Here is a 27,070-nt window from a genome sequence, read left to right as displayed (position 1 = left end):
TGGAAATCTGAAATAAAGTGGAAAACACTCAGCAGTCGGGCAGCATCTGTGGAGGGAGACACAGTGAAACCTTCAGCTTGAACTTTCATTGGGGAAAAATAATGCGGGCGGTATTTGTTGCAGCCAAATTGGTTAAACTTTCAATTACTTTTTATTAACTGTTGAGGAAATACTTTAGCGTAAATGCTCCCCTTCTGCGGTTTGCTTTTTCAGGGTTTCTGTTAGGAAACATGAACAGGAACAGACAACGTTGGCCCCTCGACTGCTCGCTGATATCGCGGAGAATCATTACTGACTTATCCAGTCCTGAAACATTAACTGTTTCTCTTCCCACAGACGGTGCTGAGTGTTTCCAGCATTTTCTATTTGGTTTACAGATTACCAGTATCTACATCTTTTTAATTCTCCGTTCCTGTTTAAGTTCTTGGGTTCCTTGAGTGTTGACGGCGGTCCATCCTCGGCTCTGATGTAACAGCTACTGAGTATGCACAACCTCCTGATGTGGAGATGGATAAATATCTGAAAGATCGAGGACTTAAGGGCTACAGGGAACTGGCTCAGAAAAGGGGCTGAGGTCAGTATAGATCAGCCATGATCACATTGAATGGCAGTATGGTCTGGAGGGGCCGAGTGGCCTAATCTTATTCTTTACAACTCTTCGGAATGGTGACCTGTTATCCTCGGCCCACGTCCCCCGCTGCTTTACTGTGGCTCCCTCCAAAGACTTTACAATGCAATCGCTTCTTGTTCTCCTGAACTCCGGCAGGTATCGGCTGATCTTTCCCAATCCCATCTGTCAAAACATCTTCATTTCTTCTGCAGCATTCCAATCTACTTCAAAACTCCAGGGAAATGTGGAGCCACAGGAAACGAGTGCCAGGAATAATTTTTCTTTTGTAACGCACTCATGTCGTGTATTCTGCCACTGAATTTGCTCTCTTAGAGAACTCACCTTGCATCTTAAATAAATGGGCATGTTTATTAATGTATCAAATTGAACTGGCCCCAAATCTGGGCCAAGCTCTGTGACAGATAACAGCATCGGACTCCACGTGGAGCCTGATCAAACTGAGATCCTGGGGATGGCTGCAAATCCACCTCAGTGATCTGGCGCTGAATTGGGAGTCCCTGTTCTTGAAAATGGAAATTCTCGGGCCTGCAGAACAGGTGGGAAAAGATAATGAAGGCACTTTTGAACTTATTTTACTCCTTCAATATTTTCAATTATTTCTTAACTTTACAAAATGTTTTAATCTACTTTTAAAATATTTTAATATTTGTTGTAATTATTGAAAGAAATTTCAAGTTTTTTTGTGTCTCTGAATGAGGGCAAGCTCACGGCCTTTTCTGCTGTCAAAGGTTGTTGGGGTGTTTGTCACCTGAGGCCTATTGGTTACCAAGGTGTCGGTCTGCATCACTGCAATGCCTCCTTCAGTGAGAGATTCTTTGTTCGGGTCTCAGCATCCTACCAGGTAGGTGTGAGTGGGTGAGTGAGGATTGTGGGCCCCAAGTCTGGTTTCTTCAATATCTGCTCTCAGGTACTTTACCCCTCGGTCCGATGGTCCTGCTGCACGCTGGGTTATTGTTAAGATACTGTTCCATTTTATATTGCCTCAGATTCCTCAGTCCTTTCGCCAGCATCATTTTGTTTATCGTACCAGAGTTGATTCCCCTTCTCTCGCCTCATTACTCTTTATTTGTTTGTAATAAATGTTAGTTACCATTCGCCTCCTTCTGTCTGAGAGGTTGGACCCCATGTGATCCACGGCAAGTTGCCAATTGGCGTGGTGATGCGAGGTGGAAGTGATGGGGAGTGTTATATTTGTGACTGGAAACCGGTGGCCAGTGATGTACCCCACGGATCAGGGCTGGGACTTGCTGTTTATTATATACAATAACAATGAGGATGTGAACGTATGATCAGTAAGTTTGCAGATGACATGAACGTTGGTGGTGGTGTGGATAGTGAGGAGGATAGTCTTCGGTTACTGGAAGATATTGATTGGTTGGTAAAACGGGCAGAGCAATGGCAGAAGGAATTTAATCCCAGTAAGTGTGAGCGAGGGTTAGCAACACAATGAAATGGTGGCGTCTAAAGAATAGAACCGAGGGACCTTGGGAAACAAGTCCAAGGATCCCTGAAGGTGGCAGCACAGGTAGATAAGGTGGTGATGGCGGTGTACAGGACAGAGTTAGGGTTACACAGCCCAGAAACAGGCTCTTTGGCCCAACTCATCCATGCTTACCAAATTGCCTACCTGAGCTAGTCCCATTTGCCTGCATTTGGCCCATGTCCCCCTGAACTTTTCCTATCAATGAACCTGTCCAAATAACTTTTAAATGTTATAATTGTACCCACCCCATCACTTTCTCTGGAAGCTCATTCCATATACCCACCACCCTCTGAGACAAACACTTGCCCCTCGGGTCAACTGTAACAGAACCTCCCTATTCTTAAATGCCAACACCTTTACAATGTAGGTCAACATGCCATTTGCCTTCTTTGAATTATTAACCATTCCAACTACTTAGAGTCATAGAGCAATACAGCACAGATACAGGCCCTTCGGCCCAACCAGTCCATGCCGACCATGGTGCCCACACAGCTAGTTCCAATTTCCTGCACCCTGCCCATATCTCTGAGTCCCGCCCCTCCATGTACCTATCCAAGTGCTTCTTAAATGATACTGTTGTACCTGCCTCACCCACTCCCTCTGGTAGCTCGTTCCACACACTCACCACCCTCTGTGTGAAAAAGTTGCCCCTCAGGTCCCTTTTAAACCTTTCCCCTCTCACCCTAAATCTATGCCGCCCTAGTTTTGGACTCCTCTGCCCTGGGGAAAAGACTTACTGTCCACCTTATCTATGCCCCTCACGATTCTGTAACCCTCTATAAGGTCACCCCTCATTCTCCTACGTTCCAAGGAATAAAGACCCAGCCTGGCCAACCTCTCCCTATAACTCAGGCTCTCGAGTCCTGGCAACATCCTCGTAAATCTTCTCTGCACTCTTTCCAGTTTAACCACGTCTTTCCTATAACAGGGTGGCCAAAACTGTACACAGTGTTCCAAGTGCGGCCTCACCGATGACTTGTACAATTGCAACATACTGTCCCAACTCAATGCCCTGACTGATGAAGACCAGTGTGCCAAACGCCTTTTTCACCACCATGTCTACCTTTGACACCACTTTCAACAAACTATGCGCTTGTACTCCTGGGTCCCTCGATTCCATTACACTCCCTAGTGCCCTACCATTCACAGTATACGTCCTACGCTGGTTTGACTGGTCCTACTTGTTGGACCTGTCTGCTAACTTCTTGTGATTTGTACACTAGAACACCCGGGTCCCCCTGTCCTATACACATTTGCAGCGTCTCCATTTAGATAATAATGTCTTTTGATTTCTCTTACCAAAGTGCATGACCTCACACTTCCCCACATTAAATTCAATTTGCCAGATTTTCACCCAATCACTCAACCTACCTACATCCCGTTCCAGAATCACAACGTCCTCAGTACAACATACTCTTCCACCTATTTTCATATCATTGGCAAACTTGGTAACCTTGCATTTTGTTCGCTCCACCAAGTCATTAATGTAAACAACTGAGGGCCAAGAACTGATCCCTGGGGTACTCCACAACTAACACCAAATCGTATGTGACTTCATACCATTGAGAATTGGCTCTCAAACCATATCATGTTTAAACGTGGAAAAAATTAGGAGTGGTACTGTTGATCCTTCGCTTAAAGTTTGAAGTCCATTTATTCAATATTTTCACATGATATAGATCCCCTTGTAATAACCTTTCAACTTAGAGGAATGGAGTTGACGACATAATATTGCTCTGTTTCTACTGAGAAATTTTAGTCCAGTTTTTTTTTCTGTTTTTTGTTTGAAATTTTTTTTTGTTTAGCTTAGTTTGGTTTGATATTGTTCATAATTTTTCTTACTTTTTGGGGATTTTTTCTTTCACTTATATTTATATAATAAATCTTTTTCTTTCTTTTATATTATATTCATTCACTAAGAGGTCGTTGGATCTACAGATTTTTTTATACTTTATTGTTCTTTATGATTATCTATGCCATGATTGTTCTTCCAATCTCTTTGTATTACATGTACAAACATTGATGTTATATATTAATCTGTATTAATTTGAAAACTAATAAAAAGATTGAAAAAGAAAAAAAAAAGATAATTGGCCTTATTTAAGGTGAAGACAGTGGTCTTGGCCCCGTGGTGTTCACCCTCAAACTGCATCAGGAATTCTATCATATTGTGGTCACTACTTCCAGGGATCTTTAAACACAAGATTTCTTACTAATCCTTCCTCAATACTAGTGTCTAGTAACACACTGTTGTAAAAAGCAATTCCTGATGCACTCCATACATTATTCTACAACTCCTTTGCCGGTTTGTGATCTATGTTGAAGTGAGCAGTAACTTGGGTACCAAGACCGGGGGTCTGCAGCTCAACCATTATGGATATGCATCTTCTGATCGGAGCAGTCCAACCCAAGCACGTTGTTCTTCATCCTCTGGTTACAAATCTTTATCTATACTTTCCTCAAGTTATCCAGTGCCTCCTGCTTCAAAATTCCCAAAGGCAAAGTTCTGAAGGAAGGTGGTTGCAATCTGAAACGCATTGCTGGAGCACTTGAATTGTCAAGGCAGAGAAGGCTATGGACCGAGTGCTAGTAAATAGGACTAGTGTAGACAGGTACTTGATGGTCAGCATAGGCATGGTGGGCCGAATGGCCTGTAGTTTCTGTGCTGTATGATTCTCTCTCTACAGACAGGGACTGGGCAGATTGCTGGGACGAGGGAAATGACTTGTGAGAGATTGGCTTACACTCACTTGCGTTAAAAGGGCAGTGACATCATTGAATCAAGATTCTGAGAGGACTGAAAGCAGCTGCCTTGTACACATTCACAATGTCACCGAGCACATGACAATCTGGAAGGGGTAGAAGTGTTGGCCCATTGCAGTGTTCAAAAGAGAGCTGAAAATCTACAGTAAAACTCCGATAATCTGCTATCTGATTGTCTCGAATCCCGATGGTTCGGTATCTACTCACCTGGTTCCGTTCCCACTTGCTAGGACCCCTTCCCACACTCCATTTAAACTCACTGGGACCCCTTCCCACACTCCATTTAAACCCACTGGGACCCTTTCCCACACTCCATTTAAACCCACTGGGACCCTTCCCCACACTCCATTTAAACCCACTGGGACCCCTTCCCACACTCCATTTAAACCCACTGGGACCCTTCCCCACACTCCATTTAAACCCACTGGGACCCTTTCCCACACTCCATTTAAACCCACTGGGACCCTTCCCCACACTCCATTTAAACCTACTGGGACCCTTTCCCACACTCCATTTAAGTGCACCAGGGTCCTATTTCCCAAGTTCCTTTAAATTCAGTGGGTTAATTGGACATCCTAAAAAACGTGAATAAAAATATGTTGGGATATCAATCAGAGTAAAATCCTATGGTCCAAAAAAAATCATCCATGCTGGCGCCATGGAGATCCCGAGGGTGCCGGATTGTCGGGTTTACTGCATTGGAAAAGAAGGAACTTGCATGGCCGTGGGAAGAGAGTGGAGGCTGGGAATCACAGGAGACTGCAGATGCTGGAATCTGGAGCAACAAACAACCTGCTGGAGGAGCTCAGTGGGTCCAGCAGCATCTGGGGGGAAATGAACAGTTGATGTTTCAGGTCCACTTCCCTCTGCGGGGTGGGACCAGATGGATTGCTCTTGCTTTGAGCCTGTATGGACACAAGAGCCAAATACCCTTCTAAGCTGTAACCATTGAGATTCTGTTCCCTCTGGCTAGGCAGAGCGTCTTGAACATGATCTCAGTTAAATGCAGTCATTTAGGACCAAGGATTTCTTTTTAAATGTATGGTGACAGGATATGTTGAAGTTTGGAATCAATAGATTTTTGGATAGGAGAATCAAGAGATTTTTCCAGGAAAATAGATGAGGGAGAAAATAATCACCAACTTTTATCAATGCACCATAGAAAGCATCCTATCTGGATGTATCACAGCTTGGTACGGCAACTGCTATGCACGGGACCGCAAGAAACAGCCCAGCGCATCACAGACACCAGCCTCCCCTCCTTGGACTCTGTCTTTACCTCTCGCTGTCTTGGTGTAGCAGCCAGCATAATCAAAGACCCGACCCACTCGGGTCATTCTCTCTTGTCTCCTCTTCCATCGGGTAGAAGATACAGGAGCCTGAGGGCACGTACCACCAGACTTTAGGACAGCTTCTACCCCACTGTGATAAGACTATTGAATGGTTCCCTTGTACAATGAGATGGACTCTGACCTCACGATCTACCTTGTTGTGACCTTGCACCTTATTGCACTGCACTTTCTCTGTAGCTGTGACACTTTACTCTGTACCGTTATTATTTTCACCTGTACTACATCAATGCACTCTGTACTAACCCAATGTAACTGCACTGTGTAATGAATTGATCTGTACGATTGGTATGCAAGACAAGTTTTTCACTATACCTTGGTACAAGTGACAATAATAAACCAATATCAATACCAATTGAAGATCTCACTGAATGAAAGAGATGACCAGCAGCCATCTTCTGTTTAAATTTATGATCTGAATCTCACCTCTTCACACTCTACCATCTTTACCTATTTCTAGAATACGTTTATGTACAATATTTAATCGGAATCCTGTAAGAGATTATTTTTCATGATGCCATAAAACCTTAAAATAATATAAATTCTACAAGATAATATGACCAGTTAATAACTAGTCACTTGCAGTATAGCAGTTCCCTGCCCTGTAGAATTTCAGGGAATTTTATGTAGTTATAACCTGAAATTAAATTGATCAAGGTAAAACCCTCAGCAGTACAATTTACCAGTTTACTCTTCCACATTTGCATTATATCTGGAGTGCTTTTTTGAATTAGTGAAAGCTATGGTGAAATATTCTCAGTTCCAACTACCACTGTCATTGGTAGCAAGAGATGACCAAGGTGATGAATTAAGACAACAGAAGAGAGAGCACATCACAAACATGGCCATTTATTTGTGAGATTCTTCCTGAAGCAGCAATAATTTATATTTGCCTCAAATTGACTGAGGCAAAATGTTCCAAAGTACTTAACAGGAAATTGGGCTGGACTACGTTAGGAAGTGTTACAATAGATAACCAAAAACTTGGATACAAAAATAAAAGTTATTTATTCATTTAAGGATCATCTGAAAAAGACAGAGGTTCATGAGGGAATTCCAGAGCCTGTGTCTTTGGAAGCTGAAGGCACAACCACCAATTCAACATGGGAATGATCAAGAGGCTGAAATTATCTCAGAGGGTTGCAGAAGTTGACAAAATGGGAAGGGTGAGACCATGAAGATAAAAGAGATTGCAGATGCTGGAATCTGGAACAAAATCACAGAATGCTGGAAGAACTCGGGGGTCAAGCAGCATCTGTGGAGGCAACGGGTGTAAGTCGATGTTTCAGGTCGAGACCCTGTATCAGGACTGAGAGGGAAGAGGAATGATTGCCAGTGTACAGCAGTACAGGGGCGGGGGAGTGGGATAGAGGCTGGTGGGTGATCGGTGGAACCAGGTGGGGGAAGAGGGTGGGAAAGGAGCATAAAACTAGGCGGATGGGTGAGTGTGGGAAGAGAGCACGGGGGTGTGGGTTACCTGAAATTAGATAATCCAGTGTTCATTCTATCGAGTTGTAAGTTATCCAAGCAGAATATCAGACATCATTCTTCCAAATGACGTTTGGCCTCTCCATAGCAATGGAAAGGCTGAGGACAGACAGGTTGGTGTGGGAGTGGGAGGGAGGCTGGAAGCTGGAGATAGCTGTTGTGGACAGGAGGAGGATACTTCAGAAGCCCTAGAGCTGAAGGCCTCATCTTGAGAACATGCAACAGAGGCAGAGAAATTGAGAAAAAGAGATGGCATCCTTACAGGAGGCAGGGTGGGAGGAGGTGGGTTTGTTGTGAATGTCAGTGGCAAGTCTGTCTCCTGAGAGGAAGCCAGAGAGATCCAGAAGAGGAAGAGAGGGCAGCAGGGATAAACCAGGGAACTACAGGCCAATAAGCAGAATATCAGTGGTGGGAAAAATTTGCTTGCGTTTGGAAAGGCAAGGCTGATTAGGGATAGTCAGCACAGCTTTGTGCGTGGAAGATCATGTCTCACAAATTTGATGGAGTTTTTTTTTTCTGAAGAGGTGACCAAGAGGATTGATAAGTGCAGGGTGGCAGATGTTTGACAAGGCCCCGCATGGTAAATTGGTGCAGAAAGTTAGATCACATGGGATCTAGGGTGAGCTAGTCAATTGCATACAAAATTGGCTCAGTGGTAGGAGGCAGAGGGTGGCAGTGGAGGGATTTTCAGATTGGAGGCCTGTGACCAGTGGTGTACCACAGGGATTGGTGCTGGGTCCCCTGTGCTTGTCACGTACATTACTGATTTGGATGAGAATGTAGGAGGCAATGATCAGTAAGTTTGCAGATGACACCAGAGTTGATGGTGTGGTGAACAGTGAAGAAGGTTGTCTAAGGTTACAGCAGATATTGATCTAAAACTAGAGGGCATAGGTTTAAGGTGAGAGGGAGAAGGTTTAAAGGGGATCCGAGGGTAAATGTTTCAAATAAAGAGCAGTTGGTATCTGGAGTGAACTGCCAGAGGAGGTGGTGGAGGCAGGAACAGTAACAACATTGAAGGTATGTGGACAGGTACTTGAATGAGCAGGGCACAGAGGGATGTGGAGGTAATTCAGGTAGGTAAGATTAGTATAGATTGGCCTGAAGTTTAGTAGGAAGTGGTGGGCTGAAGGGCCTCTTTCTAGGCTGTACAACTCTGGCGCTAAGTGTCAGAGATCGTCCAGGGGAATTTGAGGGCAGGGTGGAAGTTGGTGGTAATGGCAATGGAACTGATGGTTCTGCATGATTGCAGGAAGCAGCAGTAATGCAACTGTCAACGTAGCAGAGAAAGTTTTGGGAAGTGGTGAGACCAGGAAGGGATTTGAAACAGTGATGGTATTAACAACCAATCTTATGCTCAAATGGTAAAAAACCCTGATCCAAGGTCTTTATCTGAGAATTACTTGTAGGGTTTTCTGCAGTTCCTCTCTGAGATCCATTTGCATTTGGAATGCTTGTTGGTAAGATAATGCTTTGTCACATGACTGGTATGTTAACCGATAACAGTAACTTGTACGTTTGCTCTGAGGATGACAGAAACTGTCAATCAGCTTCATTCCTCTCACTGACTCTCTGCTGACCCGCCTCACAAGGGCATGGAGTTCCAGCTCATCTGGTTTTACATCGGTATCAACCCAGAAGCTGACATCGTGTATGTAAGAGGGTGGATAGAGCGAGAAACCAGAGAGAGGCTTCAATTCTGATCCACTAATCTGGTTTAGAAAGCGTTCATCGAATGTCCAGAGCAGCCTCCAGTCACTTACTTGGTAAAGCACCATAGACAACAAGTCAAGGTTTATCGTAGCAACACAGATACTTGGCTCACCACTGATCTGTTGATGATGAGTAAGATCCAATTTTCCAATTGCTGTATTTATAAAGTCTGGCTGTACCACGTCCTCAAAGTAAATACTCCAGCATTTTCCACCGGTCTCCTCTTTAAAGACAATTGGAGGTAAGCTATTATCCATCTGGTAAATTTCAGAACTGCTGGTCCTTGAGGTCAACTTCACAAGGAACATGATGGTGTCCTCCAGAGAGCACATAAACTGGTGGAAGAAATCTGGTTGTCCTTTATCATTAAAAGCAGCAACCAAAACCATCTCGTGGAAGGCAGGCGTCGTTTGTGGTGTAATCAGGCATTTCCTGAAAACTATGCCACTGAGGACGTAGACTACTTCAGCTCTGAAGTCTGGTCTTTGCAGCACTTTGTCCAGGTATCCCGTCAGAGTAGGGCGGAAATAGTACCTGCCACAAACCATCACATCAGGAAGCTCAGCTCCTTTTAGCATTTTGCAATCTATTTTCTGCCCCGTCTTGTTCCCTAGGCTCAGATCAGACATCGGCACAGAACATTCATAACAGGGGGGCCCGGTTAAGTTTCTGCATCGATCTACCCAACAGCTGGGACAGGTAACAAAATAAAGTTCAGACTCGGGAACCTTGGATCTGAAGCAGGGGTCTCCAGGATCAAACTTTAACAGCAGTGGAAAGTCATTTTCCAGCTCCTGAACAGCTACTTTGGTTGCAATCTGCTTTGTTAACAGTTCTTTAATGACATTCACTGGATGATTCGAACCTTTCTGAATAAAATTCCTGCGAAGATAAGAAACAAAATCTGAGATGTTGTAAAAGGTGAATATTTCTTTACGTTAAGAGATTCTCAAACAAAAGTTAGTGTGATGGAGAGGTAGTATGAAGGGGGCTTCCACGGCCACAGATAATTGCCAACACAATCTTGCCTAGGCTAAGGGAATCCATTAAAGGCCAGTCACTGGCAGCACAGAACATGCTCTCAGAGGTGCTTTTGGTGCACCGAACCAGCAACCCTGAAGTGCCATGTCTGTTTCTAAGATCCCTACGTAATCCACCTCTGTCTCTGTGAAGATGCACGAGTTGAAATGAAAGGTGTTTCTCCGGAATCTCCTCTGCTGAATAAAAAAAGATCTTTGAAGCAATCGGCTCTTTGAGGGATATGATTGGCTTGGTGGAAGGAGTCAGAGGGTGGTAGTAGAGGGTTGTTTTAAAGATTAGAGGCCTGTGACCAGTCGTGTGCAGCAGGAATCGGTGCTGGGTCCTCTGTTGTTTGTCATTCATGTTAACGATGAGAATGTAGGTGGCACGGTTAGTAAGTTTGTGGATGACACCACCACTGGTGGACAGTGAAGAAGGTTGTCTAAGATTACAACAGAATCTAGATGGGCCAAAAGGCCTGTTTCTGTGTGGTTTAACCCCATGACTCTATAATCTCTTTATGGCTGAAGTCAAGGCGAGCATTTTGTGCTTCACTCAGTCTCTAATCCCAACTAGCCCTTGTTTTTCAAACCAATTGGATTCACTTCAACATCTTTTCAAAGACACAAAATACCACCTTTTCGATAAACAAAGTACATTCCTATCCACATCAACCCAGAATCTGACATCATGCGCAGCAGATGTCTCCAGGAATGGGACAAAGCACCAAGCAAGGACTTGGCCAAAAATGTCTGAACACTTCTGCTCTAGGTTAATGTTTTCTAGTATTTGGTCGATAGCTTTTTTAATGCATTCTTTATGTCATGGATCTCTTCATCCAGTGTTGGTCCTAAATGGTTCACACACACAAGTCAATGGTTAGGAGTGATGGTGCCATCAGATGTAGCAACTGTACTTTGCTGGCATTGAGGCACATGAACGGGAACTTTACATTGCCTTCAGAAAAACTACTATGGTTGACTTTGGCCCACAAAATCCAGGTGATCCTCCACAATTACCTTTTCTCTCCTGAATAAATTTTTTTGACAGAATTAACATTCAGCATTTGGAGAATTATGCACGATTGTGTTTAAAATAAGCAGGTCAGCGGATAATGGACAGCAAGGTAATCAGTGCTCACTGTTCAAACGTACATTCAACAAATAAGCAAAAAACTTAGTTAATCATTCATGTTGCCAATTAAATTCTTTTAAAAAAATCAGATGAAAAATAGAAAAAAGGTTAAAGAAAAATTTACATTGTGAAGCAAATGTTTCAAACTCCTGTGAAAGTTTCTTGGACACACCCATCTGTTTGCAGAACTTTTTTTTAAAAAGCCACTGTTACCCACGATCAACATGATGTTATTATTGTGCAAAAATGCCTAGGACTTGTGAAATGAATGTTTTTCAAGCTTCCATATCCACTGAAAGCACTACATTTCATTAAGGTGAAACAAGCTCACTGCTTGAGTGAAAATGTTCACCTTTGAATGCAAATAAAAAAATACCAAAACTGTGATTCAGTTGCAATTAGAAGAAGAGTATCTAAATCTGACCCCACACTTTATAGGATGTGAAGGAAAACTAGAATTGTTATGGAAATGAGGAACTTCAGTTAAATACAGTGGATGAGCCGAGGTTACTGTCCCTGGAGCAGAAAAGGACGAGAAGTGATTTGATTGAGATATTCCAACATGGGGAATTCTGGATGGAAGTCTTTCCATTGGTGGAGAGTCAAGGACCAAAGTGCACAGACTTAACACACCTGTGGGAGCCTGGTGTGAATATGTTGGGTATCCTGTCTCTCCATGCCAAGGTCATACATCAGAGAGTGCTGATGTGCAGTTGTGTGTTTCTCTGCATTTCTCTGACCTCTTGTTGCAGTGAAGTGTGGGGGGGGGGGGGGGGGAGCGGCTTGTTTATGTTATGGCCACAAAAATCTTTACATTATTATAAAATATTTTTCAAATGCTTCAAATTTACTACATGGAGTTTGGAAAGGAACAGCATAGAGCGATACGGATCTGATGTGGGCAAATGGGATTAGCATAGGCAGGCATGGCTGTCGGCATGGACAAGGTGGGCCGAAGGGGTCTGTTTCTGTGCTCTACAATTCTATGATTCTGTCATTGTCAAAAGAAAAAGGTAACAGGAACAACCTATTCACAGAATGAGCAGTTAGGCACCACCTGACTGTGGTGGTGGGAACAGATTCAATCATAGCTCTCAAAAGGGGATTTGGGTCAGAAGAGAATCCCCCATGATCATCAAATTCATTCTGCAAACTATGAGTAAATTTTATAAAGCAATGTATAGTTTTAGAAATAATTTCAAAAACTATAAACAATCAGCAAATTATTGCAGTAAAAGAAAATTACTGGAAGGTTACTGGCTGTTTTAATTGCAAAATATAACGTGGAGAGTTCCCCAGTGTTGCTGGGGAATGTAAGTGACTACGTCCTCCAGCGCTGGAGTCAACATGTGCTCCAGCAGTGGAGCAACCCAACAGATCTGCAATCTGAATCTGTCAGTAAGTTTGGCACATCTGCACAAACATATCCATGCATCGAATCCGGAATCTTCCATCATTTAAACAGAGTAAAGAATGGCAGTTCACTGCAGAATAGCTGACAATGGAAGCAAGATCTGGTCCAATACTTTGCAAAATGTGGTACCAAACTCAACCTGTTTATTTTATCAACAAGTTCTTCAGGGATCTGGAAGGAACAGCATTCATTCCCAATCACGGTTTCCATAACAATGGGCTCCATCTTGCCGATAGGTAAACTTCTGGTGAACACATGGGTTACAGCTCCATCAACACAGAAGGGCTTATCTTGACTCCTGAAAGAAAAAGGTAAAAGATACAACTTTACACGTTATAATGGATTTTGAAAAATCTGCTCCACGAGTACATGCAGATATCTTAAACAGAAATTTTTAGGTTCAAAGTCAAAATCATCAATGTGACTGCAAGGCAGTGAGATGTGACGAAGCACATACATGCCTCATCATCATCTACCACAAAGATGGGATAAAAAAATCCCAGAGCCATGTTTTGTTTTTAAATTTCAAGTTTCCTTAACCAAAAAAAATCAATGGGTCATTATTTACCTCATGGCTTTGTGTGGGGCCTTCCCAAACCCAGAATAGATTCTCTGTTTACAAAAACAACACCAATTGTATTGGTATATTATTGTCACTTGTACTGAGGTACAGTGAAAAACTTGTCTTGCATACCGATCGCACAGGTCAATTCATTACACAGTGCAGTTACCATAGAACAATATGGCACAATATAGGCCCTTCGGCCCACCATGTTGTGCTGCCCTTCAAACCACACCTAAGACTATCTAACCCCTTCCTCCCACATATCCCTCTAACTTAAATTCCTCCATATGCTTATCTAACAATCTCTTGAACTTGTCCAATGTATCAGCCTCCACCAACACCCCAGGCAGCACATTCCATGCACCAACCACTCTCTGGGTGAAAAACCTCCCTCTGACATCTCCCTTGAACTTCCCACCCAATACCTTATAGCCATGTCCTCTTGTTTTGAGCATTGGTGCCCTGGGAAAGAGGTGCTGGCTGTCCACTCTATCTATTCCTCTCAATATCTTGTGTACCTCTATCATGTCTCCCCTTATCCTCCTTCTCTCCAATGAGAACAGCCCTAGCTCCTTTAGTCTCTCATTGAGTTAGTACAGAGTGCATTGAGGTAGTACAGGTAAAGACAATAACAGTACAGAGTAAAGTGTCACAGCTACAGAGAAAGTGCAGTGCAATAAGGTGCAAGGTCACAACAAGGTAGATCGTGAGGTCATAATCCACCTCACTGTATAAGGGAGCTGTTCAATAGTCTTATCACAGTAGAAGCTATACTTAAATCTGGTGGTACGTGCCTTCAGGCTCCTGTATCTTCTACCCGATGGAAGAGGAGAGAAGGGAGAATGTCCCGGGTGGGTGGGGTCTTTGATTATGCTGGCTGCTTCACCAAGACAGCGAGAGGTAAAGACAGAGTCCAAGGAGAGCAGGCTGGTGTCCATGATGCACTGGGCTGTGTCCACAACTCTCTGCAATTTCTTGCAGTCCTGGACAGAGCAGTTACTGTAGCAAGCCGTGATACATCCAGATAGGATGCTTTCTAATGGTGCATCAGTAAAAGTTGGTGAGAGTCAAAGGGGAAAAACCAAATTTCTTTAGCCTCCTGAGGAAGTAGAGGCGCTGCTGAGCTTTCTTGGCCGTGGCTTCTACGTGATTTGACCAAAACAGTCTGTTGGTGATGTTCACTCCCAGGAACTTGAAGCTCTCAACCCTCTCGACCTCAGCACCATTGATGTAGACAGGTGCATGTACACCACCCCCTTTCCTGAAGTCAATGACCAGCTCTTTTGTTTTGTTGACATTGAGGGCAAGGTTGTTGTCATGACACCATTCCACTAAGCTCTCTATCTCCTTCCTGTGCTCCGACTCATCGCTGTTTGAGATACCGCCTACAATAGGGGTATCATCTGCAAACTTGTAGATGGAGTTAGAGCAGAATCTGGCCACACAGTCATGAGTGTATAGGGAGTAGAGTAGAGGGCTGAGGACGCAGCCTTGTGGGGCACCAGTGTTGAGAATAATCGTGCTGGAGGTATTGCTGCCTATCCTCACTGATAGCGGTCTGTTTGTTAGAAAGCCAAGAATCCAGTTACAGAGGGAGGTGTTGAGTCCTAGGTCTCGGAGTTTGGTGAATAAATTGTTTATTTGCTACAAGGTATTTTCGGATGTCAACTGCATTGTCTTTAATAAAAGCCCCCATTATATTCTGCCAGCAATTTACACATCTGTGAAGGTCCAGCGAAAGCTCCAGCAGCTGATACAGCAGCAACAGTTACAATGGAAGCACCTGAAATAACTGGGTTAACATCTCCGATTAAAATCGAGACAAACGTAACATCAAGTGCTTGCGCTAATATTGCCAAAGGAATATGAACACCACCAATGGCTGGTCTTAAAATTCCTGGTCATTTGTCAGGGTAATAAAAACAGAATACTGTGAGCAAGTTAAACAGCGTCTGTGGAGAGAGGAACAAAGTTAACATTTCAGATCAATGACCTTTGCTTGGATTTCAGATTTCCAGCATCCACAATATTTTGCTTTTGTATTTCAAGGCTCCTGTTCTGGAACCTGCAGTTCACTCTGCAGAAACTACACTGAACAAGCAAGGAAGCCATGCACTCACAGGTAAATACACGTTCAAGGTTATTGTCATGTGCAGCCATACCCCGGGTATAAATGCCATGAAAATTAGCTTTTTGCTTCATCAGCACAGTAGCTTACAAACATAAATTAGATAAACTTACATTAACATAAATTATACAAAAGGCATTAGTCGTATCCATGTGTTAGCTGCCAGTTACCTACCTATAGCCTGTGCTTGTGTAGCCGTAGTGACAAGTAGTGTCAAATGCGTGCACTTTAGTCAGAATGAACTCAGCTCCAGCAGCCATGGCAACTATTTGCCAGCTGTTGTGCCAGTTTCGTGTTGGTTGATCAGCACCGGTCCCTCCCTGCCCCTTACACAGGGTTACATGCACATCACCTTTCGCAGTTAGAACATCTGCACAACTGGGAACAAAAAAATCAGGGAGTTATTGTTACTGCTGCCGGCCAAGATGATAACATTCAACTGAGGACAGGGAAGGGAAGCAAATGGCCACATTGAGTAAGCACAAAGTCAGAAACCACGGTGGGACAGTGAAGCTCAAAATACAGGACCACTCCTAACCTGCAAAATCTTAACAGCAGAGCAGTAATACGCTTTGACAAAGTTTAGGTGTTAGAAGCCTGAACATCAAAGGGACTCATTGATCCCCTCTTAGGTTACCAGTAGCACGTTATTGAGACTCAACTGTTGGACCAGAGGCTTCCATCACAGCCCTAGGCATCTGGCCGGAACATCCAAGTATGGCAGAACTCTCAACGGATGTGTTTGCAGTTCCACTGAATTGGTGTTGTTACTGTTCATTCCCTTTGTAACAATTAACCATTTGCAGGACAAAGCTAACACTAGTCCAAAATAATTCTCAGCTGAATTCAACTGCCCTTGACACACAGTATGTTTATATTGGAAGAACAGTTGGACCATTCGACTGATCGTGAAAACCAAGTCATCCACAATGGTTTGCTTAATTTGCACTAAACATTCTAAGAGTGGATGAAACTAAGATTTTAATTTACTACCAGTTCACCTGCTTAAACTTTAAAAGAGTAACAAAATACTCAGTTTGTAGTGTGCATGTAGTTAAAATCTAAAAATATTAAAATTTAAAGATATTTTTCAGGTTTTTGCTAAATAATGACTATAGAAAATTCAGCCTATATATTTCTGAAAAATCATAACTCTTAATTATTAATTACAGAAACACCATCATAATCATCACTTATTTCTAAATAAATGTAGCCTTGTGTTATTAAGATTAACTACAATATGATTTACTGCAGTGGTATCGGAGAGAATCCAAGCCAGTGGCTCACTGTAATATGGAGTGACATCTTTAAGATGAACCATTTAAACCCTTCCCTCAACCTCCTTCTGGTACATTGATGTCTATATTGGTGCTGCTTCCTACACTCACACAGGTCAAAAATGTTATTACTTTTGATGATAATTCCAACCCTGCTCCTTCAAACAGTCCATCTCTGACTCTTCCCTTCCCCTCTTCTGTATCCAGTCAGAGACTTTTTCCCAGGGTGAAAATGACTCAAATGAGGGGGCATAACTTTAAGGTGATTGGAGGAAAGTATAAGGGGGATGTCAGAGGCATTTTTTTTTACACAGAGAGTGGTGGGTGCATGGAACACACTGCCGGCAGAGGTGGTGGGGGCAGATACCTTAGGGACATTTAAGAGACTCTTAGATAGGCACATGAATGATAGAGAAATGGGGGGCTATGTGGAAGGGAAGGGTTAGATAGATCTTAGAGCAGGATAAAATGTTGGCACAACATCGTGGGCCGAAGGGCCTGTACTGTGCTGTAATGTTCTATGTTCATCTCAGGGGACAGACTGGCCACAAACATCCATTACAAGGCTATGGACTCCCACTGATATCTCCATTATACTTCCTCCATCCTGCCTTCTGTAAGGACGCCATCCCGTTCTCCCAGTTTGTCTGTATCTCTCATGATTGCTTTGATGACGAGACTTTTCCACATAGGTGACTCTAAAATGCCTTCTTCCTCAACCACTATTTCCCCTCCACCATAGCTGATAGAGACCTTTACTGTATCGAATCCATTGCCCACAACTCTGCTGTTCCTCCTGGACAGAGTTTCCCTGTTCCTCAGCTTCCACCACCCCTACATTCAATAATTCATCTCGCAATCTCTGCCCTGCCTCAATGAGATTTCACCACCATCTTCCCTTCCCCTCTCAGCATTTCAAAGGGACCATTCCTTTCACAATACCTTGGCCTGCCCTTCCAACCCTCCCCTTCTTTTCCCACTTTCCCCTTGTAACCACAGGACGTGCAACACCCACCCTTTTACCTCGTCCCTTCCCACCACCCAGGGACCCAAACCATCCTTGCAAGTGAAGTAAAAGTTGCCCTTCTTTCGATCCAGAGTACATTTGTGGTCTCTACACTGGAGAATACAAAGGCAGGCCTAGTGCTCCCTGCAGTTGCTGCTTTAATTCTCCATCCCATTCCCACTTTAACCTGTCCATCTGTGGCTTCCTGCACTGTTATAACTAAGCCCAATGCAAGTGATGAACAGCACCTCATCTTCCATCTGGGCACTTCATAGCTTCTGGACTTGATCTCGAATTCTCCAACTTCAGGGAACACACTTCCTGTGTCTGGATCAGAATTAACCACTGTGACACTGGCTCAGTTTTGTTCTCTCCATAAGTACTGCCATCCTCCTGGGGAAGTCCCACAGCCCTGCACGTTCACACTCCTTGGTATTCTCACTCTTCATTCCCTAGCTTCTGTTTAGTGTCTCTCTCAATAACAGCCCCCATTAACCCATTGACCAGATGGCTTGTACATCTGACCCCACAGTAACCAGAGCCTCATCCTATCAGAGCTACTCCCTTTGTCTCTACTTCATTAGGAGTTTGAGGAGATTTGGTATGTCACCAAAGACTCTTACAAATTTCTACAGATGTAGTGGAGAGTATTCTGACTGGTTGCATCACCGCCTGGTATGGAGGCTCCAATGTGCAGGATCACAAGAGGCTGCAGAGGGTTGTCGACTCAGCCAGCCCTATCACAGGCACAACCCTCTCCGCCATCAAGGACATCTTCAAGAGGTGGTGCCTCAAGGAGATGGCATCCATCACTGAGGACCCTCACCACCCGGGACATGGCATCTTCTCGTTACTACCATTGGGGGAGGAGGTACAGGAGCCTGAAGACCCACACTCAATGATTCAGGAACAGCTTCTTCCCCTCCGCCATCAGATTTCTGAACGGTCCATGAACACTACCTCGTTATTCCTTTTCTTTGCACTATTTATTTATTTATGTAATTTATGGCAATTTTATGTCTTGCACTGTACTGCTGCCGCAAAACAACACATTTCATGTCATCTAAGTCAGTGATTCTGATTGTTCAATTCATCCCAGCCCCACCTTTTTGAAAACTTGAAACTTACTTACTTTCTCTCTTTCTCAGTTACGGCAAAAGGCCTTCAACCTGAAACATTAACTCTGTTTTTCTTTTCACAGACATTGCCTGACCTGCTGAGTGTTTAAACATTTTGTTTTATTTCTGAGACGCAACATCTGCAGCTTTTTGACATGCACACAATTTGCTCTCATACTTTTACTCTACATTGTTTATAACATTGGAATCCATTTGGCCCAACGGGTCCATGCCAACTCTCAGAACACTCCCAATAATGCAAACTCCACACTAATCAAACACATGCCAAGGGAGCCGGGCTACAGCAGCGCTAACTGTTGGGCCACTGTCGCTCAGGTTATCAGAAACAATTCCCTGGCATTATTTTTTTTAGTGGGACGGCAGTGAAGTTCACCCAGATGTCCTGATTAATATTTATACCCTAAACAAAATCACTGAAATATATAATCTGGTCATGTCACAAGGCTGTTTCTGGAAGCATGCTCAGGGCAAAGTGGCTGTTTTATAATTACAGAAGTCTCTCATTGTCTGAAGTACAGCGAGAAGTCCTGACAGGGATATGAAAGGCACCATAGCAACTTGGCCCTAATCTCTCCACCTTCCTCTTTCTATTACACACACTAATACATTCCAGTTTCAGAAAAATTCTAATGGCAACAAATACAGGACATGCGATGAAGTGATCAGGTAAAACCACACAATGAAGACAATACTGAGCTTCTAAGTAGCTTCAGAAGATCTACACTGACTTGTGTCAAGCTGGAAATCCATGGCAAACGCTGGGCTCCAGGCAGAGAGATCTGTCCACCTTAGAGGTTCATCTTCAGACTTACCTCAAAAAGAATTTAGCCAGAAGTTCTCTGTTCTTTTTCACTCCAGCCTTCCTGCCACAGTGAGGGAAATTGAATATAATCCTGTCAAACAGCCTGCTTCTTAAGGATGGACATCCCTGGAGGTTGGTACAGTCCACTAGAAAGCAGACTTCTGCTCCTGGGGAAGGGGTTGCAAAGAGCAGTGCATTAGCAAGGTACATCTCCTGAGTGTATTCAGTGATAGATTTAAAGCTGAGCTATTGACCAGAGATCCAAGAGATTGCAGATGTTGGAGGAGATCAGCAGGTCAAGCAGCACCTGTGGAGGGTAAGGAACAGTTGACGAGCCCCTACATCAGGACTGAGACTTAGAGAGAAGATGGCCAGTATAAAGGGGTGAGATGAAGGAGTGAGACAGAGACAGAAATATTACCACACGTCAGGGTGGATAAATCCCCAGGGCCTAATGGGATCTTTCCCAGGATGCTAAGGGGAGTAACGGAGGAGATTGCTGGGGCTCGGACAGAGATCTTTACATCTTCATTAGTCATGGATGAGGTACCAGAAGACTGGAGAATCACTAATGTTGTCCCCTTGTTCAAAAGGGCAGTAGGGATAAGCCTGGAAACTCTAGGCCAGTGGGCCTTACATCAGTGGTGGGGAAGTTGTTGGAGAAGATCCTAAGGGACAGGATTTATGTTCACTTGGCAGGGGAGACCATGTCTCATAAATCTGATTGACCCTTTTGAGGAGATAACCAAGAAAATTGATGAGAGCAGAGTGGTAGACATGGTTTACATGGACTTCAGTAAGGATTTGACAAAGTCCCACATGGTAGGCTGGTCCAGAAGGTTAAGGCACAAGGGATCCAAGGCGTGTTGGTTTGGTGGGAGGCAGAGGGTAGTGGTGGATGGACCTTGCTCTAAGTGGAAATCTGTAACAGTGGCGTTCCACAGGGATCAAAGCAGGACATTCACCAGGATGTGGCCTAGAGAGGAGGGCTGTAGCTATAAGGAGAGATTGGATGGGCTGGGTTTATCCTCACTGGAACGTAGGAGGCTGAGGAGTGACCTTACAGAGGTTTATAAAATTGAGGGGCATAGGTAGGACAGGAAGTCAGAGTCTCTTTCCAAGGACAGGGGAGTGTAGAACTAGAGGGCACAGGTTTAGGGTCAGAGGAAAGAAATTCAAAGGAGACCTTAGGGATAAGTTTTTCCACACAGAGGGTGGTGTTTACCTGGAACAAGCTACCAGAAGAGGTGATTGAAGCAGATACAAATACAACATTTAAAAGGCATTTGGACGGCTACTTGTATAGGAAAGACATAGAGAGATATGGGCCTTATGCAGGCAAACAGGATTTATGTAGTAGTAACATTGCTTGTTGTTTAGTATTAGTGTAAACAGACATCAAGGTTGCACAAACGAGATGGGCCAATTCTGTGCTGTTCGATTCTACAAAAAGGCGTATTATTATCTAAATGGAGAGAAACTGCAAATGAGTGAAGTTCAGAGGGTTCTGTGTGTTGCAGTGCATGGATCACAGGAAGTTTGCAGGCAGGTCCAACACGTAGATCAGAAGGCAACAGCATGTTGGTCTTTGATGCATAGGGGTCTAAATTTAAGAGAATGTTTTGTTACAGTTGGACAGGGTGTCGGTGAGGCCACACCTGGAGTACTGTGGACAGGTTTGGTCCCCTTACCCAAGAAAGGATATGGTAGCATTGGAGGCAGTCCAAAGGAAATTCACCAGGCTCATTCCTGGGATGAGAGGGTTGTCCCGTAAAGAGGGGCTGGGCAGTTTGTGTTTGGAGTTTGCAAGTATGAGGGGTGATCTTTTTCAAACATACCAGATCCTAAGAAGGCTTGACAGGGTAAATGGCTCCACTCCTGGAAGAGTCACAGACAGGGAACATGGCTGCAAAATAATTTAAAACTGAGGTGCGCAGAAATTTCTCCTCTCAGGAGGCAGTGAATCTTTGGCAATCTCTGCCCAAGAGTGGCAAAGGCCAGACCATTAGAGATATTTCTGAAACTGACAGAGAAGGGGAGAAGGGGAGTTGAGGCCAGCATGGATCAGTCATGATCATATTGAATGGGGGAAGTGGGGGCAAGTGGCCAAACCTGCTCCAATTTTCTTGTGTTCTGGTGATGTACTAAGGATTAGTAAATCATTAAGGGAATATACTACAGACATCAGCTTTACTTCATGGAAACACAGGCAAGGATAATGAGAATATCACCAGGCTAACTGTTTTACTATTGATTTTTAAATTTTGGCATTTGCCCAGGTTCAATTTAAAATGATATTGTTTAAAATAAAGTTACTACATTTTAACTAATTTACACTAAAGTAATTCTCATATTGAAGCCCTTAATATTGTTTGTAACTTTTTAAAAATTGTCAAAAATCAGTGTTTGATATTATTTTTCAACAATCAAGCATTCCTTTTATGAAAGTAAATTCACTTGAAATCACCAGTAATCTTTGTCTTTTGGATGCTTTCAGACGCGTTCTTCAATCTCAAGATCTTTTATTTTTAGTGTTTGCGATTCTTACATCACTCTCAACGCACGCCCAACACTCCTCTTCCCTCCACACTCCCCTTACCTCTCTCCAGTAAGTAATTAACATTATTGACTGCACGTTCATGCTTGGTTATTGTTTCTTCACTTTCATAACAAGTAGCAACAATCAGGGTGTCTCTGGACACACGATCACACAGGGAGGCAGAAAAGGAGAAGTTCCCCTCTCCCACAAGCAGGATACTGGCTGCAGGTTTCATCGCCTGTTCAGTCTGAAACGACAAAGGCAAACATCTCAAATCCTTCGCTTATAAGAAAAGCCACACAGACTCACACCAACATGTCCATCAACAACGAGTCTCCACGAAGGAACCTTATTTACATTCAGCAAACAATCTGCTGGAGGAACTCAGCTGATCAGGCAGCATCCCGCAGGGGTAAGGAATTGTCAATGTTCTGGTTCATAACCCTGCATCAGGACTTGGAATTGAATAGATCTGCAGACAGGAGCTTGCAACGAGTCACCACGCTTTGGCACCATCTTGGAACTTTCCCCCCACAGATGCTGCTCAACCCACTGAGTCCCTCCAGCAGACTCCTTCATCTCTCTTATTTACATTCATTTATATTTTTATTCTTTTCAAGCTGATCCACAGCTCATCCCTTCCTGTTCGTAACGTCCTCCATACAAGATCCTCCAAGGTCATTCCTTCCTCTAATTCTGATCTCTTGCACACCCACAATTTTAGTTCTCCACCAATAGCACTCATGCTCTTTACTCCTGGCACGGGAATGCCTCACTAAACCTTGTGACACCTGCCTGGGTCTCCGCTCAGGAGTAAAAACATACGAACAAAAGAAACAGAAACAGCAGCAGATCATTCGGCCCTTTGATCCTGCTCCACCATTCATAGAACATAGAACAGTACAGGCCCTTCAGCCCACAATGTTGTACCAACCTATATAAACCTACTCCGTGATCAATCTAACCCTTCCCTCCAACACAGCCCATAACCCTCCATTTTTCTTACATCCTAAGAGCCTATCTAAGAGACCTTTAAATGTCCCTGTTATATCAGCCTCTACAACCACCCCCGGCAGTGCGTTCCAGGCACCCACCACTCTCTGTGTAAAAAACCTACCTCTGACATCTCCCCTAAACTTTCCTCCACTCACCTTAAACAAATGTCCTCTGGTATTGGCCATTGCTGCCCTGGGGAAAAGGTGCTGGCTGTCCACTCTCTCTATGTTTCTCATAATCTTGTACACCTCTATCAAGTCACCTCTCATCCTGCGTCGCTCCAAAGAGAAAAGCCCCAGCTTGTTCAACCTTTCCTCATAAGACGTGTTCTCTAATCCAGGCAGCATCCTGGGAAATCTCCTCTGCACCCTCCCTAAAGCTTCCACATCCTTCCTATAATGAGGCGACCAGCACTGAACACAATACTCCAAGTGTGGTCTAACCAGAGTTCTATAGAGCTGCAACATTACCTTGCGGCTCTTGAACTCAATCCCCTGACTAATGAAGGCCAGCACACCATATGCCTTCTTAACAACCCTATCAACCTGCGCAGCAACCTTGAGGGATCTATGGATGTGGACCCCAAGATCCCTCTGTTCCTCCACACTGCTAAGAGTCCTGCCACTAACCTTGTATTCTGCCTTCAAATTCAATCTTCCAAAGTGTATCACTTCACAATTCTCTGGATTGAACTCCATCTGCCACTTCTCAGCCCAGGTTTGCATCCTGTCTATATCCTGTTGTAACCTACTGCAACTTTCTACACTAACCACAACACCTCCAACCTTTGTATCATCAGCAAATTTACTAACCCACCTTTCACATCCTCATCCAAGTCATTTATAAAAATCACAAAGAGCAGGGGTCCCAGAACAGATCCCTGCGGAACACCACTGGTCACCGTTTCATCAAGATCATGGCTGATGTTTTAACTCAATGCCATTTTCCTGCCTTAGCTCCACAGCCCTTGATTCCCTTAATATCCAGAAATCTATCACGACTAAACCTCCATAACCCTTCAGGGATGAGAATTCAAAAAATCCACCACTCATTTCCTACATCTCTCTGTCAGGGGAAGGATTTCCCCTTCATCAAGTCTGTCAAACGCTGTAAAAACCTTGACAATTTCAATGAGCTCACCTCTCACCTGCTAAACCGACAAAACCGCACGCCTAGTCCACTAAACCCACCATCCCTGGAACCAGTCCAGTGAAGCCTCACCGCCCTCCCTCTCGGGCAGCTACGTTGTCCTCGGCAAACTTTAAAGCACGACATTTGGTCCCTTCGGCTGAATCTCTGATGAAGTTTGATGAAGTTTGATGAAGTTTGATGAAGCTGGAGCCCAAGCACCGTCCCTGCCTTCCCACCACCCACAGCCTGAGAAAGGTTCATCATTTCCACCCTGGGATGATTCTGCCCCCGGTCCGCGCACCACCCACGCTCCAACTTTCCTGACTGACCTGCGGTGCGGAGCCTCACTGAGAATCCCGCTGGGGACGGAAATTCGCCCTTACAGACTTCACAACACACGACCAAAGAGCTGGGATGCGGAATAAAAATTCGCTCTTAGAAAATTAACGTGAAAAAGTAAATAAGCAGAATGTTATTTTTCCGCTCGCAAGGCTTGACGCATGCGCAGGTGACACCACTTCGCGTTGCGGAGTTTTCTCGGAATGGGACCTCCGTAACGCGGGGGTCGCTTAGACGCGAAGATTTCTCGTCAAACCCCCTCCCTCGGCGGACGTCCCCCGACAGCCCCCGCCCCCCGGACCAGGCCCTTCGGCCAGCCATGTCTATGCCGGCCAGCTGGCGGAGGCCCGCTGCCTCATCCACGGCCCGGTACCGGAGCGGGGGTCGAGGCCCAGCTTCCTCACCGAGCCCCGGGCTGCCGTGACTGGCGGACGTCGGCCCCAGCGGCCGTCCCCGGGTCCTAGCGCCCGCCCGGTCTCTCACCGTTCCCCGGGCCCTAGCGCCCGACTGACCGCTCTCCGTCCCCGGGTCCTAGCGCCCGCCTGGGCTCCCACCGTCCCCAGGTCCTAGCGCCCGGCTGGTCTCTCTCCGTCCCCGGGTCCTAGCGCCGGGCGTCCGCCCGCTCACCGTTCCTGGGTCCTTCAAACGTAATGTCCAAAGAGCAGAAGAAGCGCTCTAACACCGAGCAAAACCCGAGCAGCGGAGGAGAGAAAGGGGCAGAGGAGAGGGCAGTAGGAGTGGAGAGAGGAAAAGTGAGAGGTGGAAGGTGAGAAGCAGGAGAGTTGCAAAGTGAGCAGGTGCAGAGGGCAATGAGTGAAGGCAGCAAATTCCTGCCTCAAGCCCCGCAGAAGACCGACCATGGTTGGAGGCGGAGTGCGTGTCTGACTAGTGAGTGGGAAGTTGAAGTGTGGTTGAAGCAAGGTACAGTTCAAATGACATCTATAAATTCGTCCATACCACTGCTGTTGGCAGAACCTCAGAGGGTGATGAGGAGGTGTACAAGAGTGAGGTAGATCAGCTGGTTGAGTGGTGTCGCAACAACAACCTCACACTCAGCGTCAAGACCAAGGAATTGATTGTGGACCTCAGGAAGGGGAAGTCGGGAGAACACACACCAGTCCTCATTGAGGGGCCAGCAGTGGAAAGGGTGAGCAGCTTCAAGTTCCTGGATGTCAACATCTCAGAGGATCCATCCTGGGCCCAACACATTGATGCAGCCATGAAGAAGGCATGCCAGCGGCTCTACTTCATTAGGAGTTGGAGGAGATTTGGTATGTCACAAAAGACTCTTGCAAATTTCTACAGATATATGGTGGAGAGCATTCTGACTGGTTGCATCACCGCCTGGTATGGAGGCTCCAATATGCAGGATTGAAAGTGTTGTAGACTCAGCCAGCTCCATCAGTCCCCACTATCGAGGACATCTTCAAGAGGCGGTGCCTCAAGAAGGCAGCATCCATCACTGAGGACCCTCACCACCCGGGACATGCCCTCTTCTCGTTACTACCATTAGGGAGGAGGTACAGGAGCCTGAAGACCCACACTCAATGATTCAGGAACAGCTTCTTCCCCTCCGCCATCTGATTTCTGAACGATCCATGAACACTATCTCATTATTCTTCTTTTGCTCTAGTTATTTATTTTTGTAACTTAAAGTAATTTTTTATGTCTTGCACTGTACTGCTGCCACAAAACAACACATTTCACAACATATGTCGGTGATAATAAACCTGATTCTGATTCAGTGGCAGCACATCCCACTGACCCCACAGACACCACTTCGCCCTTTGTGTGTTTGTGTGTGGTGCAATGAATGAGTGCAGGATTTACTTTGAAAAGGCAGGGCTGACAGCACTTTGTGGATGATGACAGCCACAGACTTGCTCAACTGAGCAGAGATTTTCAGAGTTTCCTGTGTGCAGATCAATTCTCAGTGGAGCCAGTGTGATGAATGTTCACTATCCAGGGTCAGGAGGCTGTTTGCTAACCTCAGCTTTTCAGCACAACAGAAGAAACTGCTCAAGGTTCAAGATGTTTATTGTTAAATTTGTAGAAGCTCTAACTAGTACTAGTTACCTATCCTCTTGAGAATCAATACTCAGGAGGCCTATTGTTGACTTAACTGAGACTGCAACCTAATCAGAAGCAGCAGC

At 44.7% G+C, this 27,070-nt stretch overlaps 1 protein-coding gene across 2 annotated transcripts; it reads right to left on the bottom strand.

Annotated features, from left to right (window-relative positions):
- Nucleotides 1–7,076: 7,076 nt before the first annotated feature.
- On the bottom strand, nt 7,077–25,494 carry fdxacb1 (ferredoxin-fold anticodon binding domain containing 1). 2 transcript variants are annotated; one of them, XM_052039887.1, is made up of 7 exons: nt 25,322–25,494; nt 24,908–24,987; nt 22,512–22,698; nt 19,923–20,079; nt 15,863–16,066; nt 13,135–13,293; nt 7,077–10,309 (listed from the first exon to the last, which is right to left on the bottom strand). In XM_052039887.1, the coding sequence occupies exons 3-7, from the start codon at nt 22,684–22,686 to the stop codon at nt 9,103–9,105; spliced, it is 1,902 nt and encodes a 633-aa protein (XP_051895847.1). In that variant the 5' UTR covers nt 22,687–22,698; nt 24,908–24,987; nt 25,322–25,494; the 3' UTR covers nt 7,077–9,102. The 2 variants fall into 2 exon arrangements, with proteins under 2 accessions (XP_051895847.1, XP_051895848.1); XM_052039888.1 differs by having other exon boundaries at nt 25,401–25,491.
- Between the last annotated feature and the right edge of the window lie 1,576 nt (nt 25,495–27,070).

This window comes from Pristis pectinata, chromosome 27 (genome assembly GCF_009764475.1).
Source record: "Pristis pectinata isolate sPriPec2 chromosome 27, sPriPec2.1.pri, whole genome shotgun sequence".
In the NCBI taxonomy this organism is placed as follows: Eukaryota; Metazoa; Chordata; class Chondrichthyes; order Rhinopristiformes; family Pristidae; genus Pristis; species Pristis pectinata.
This window is presented reverse-complemented; position numbering and strand designations above follow the sequence as displayed.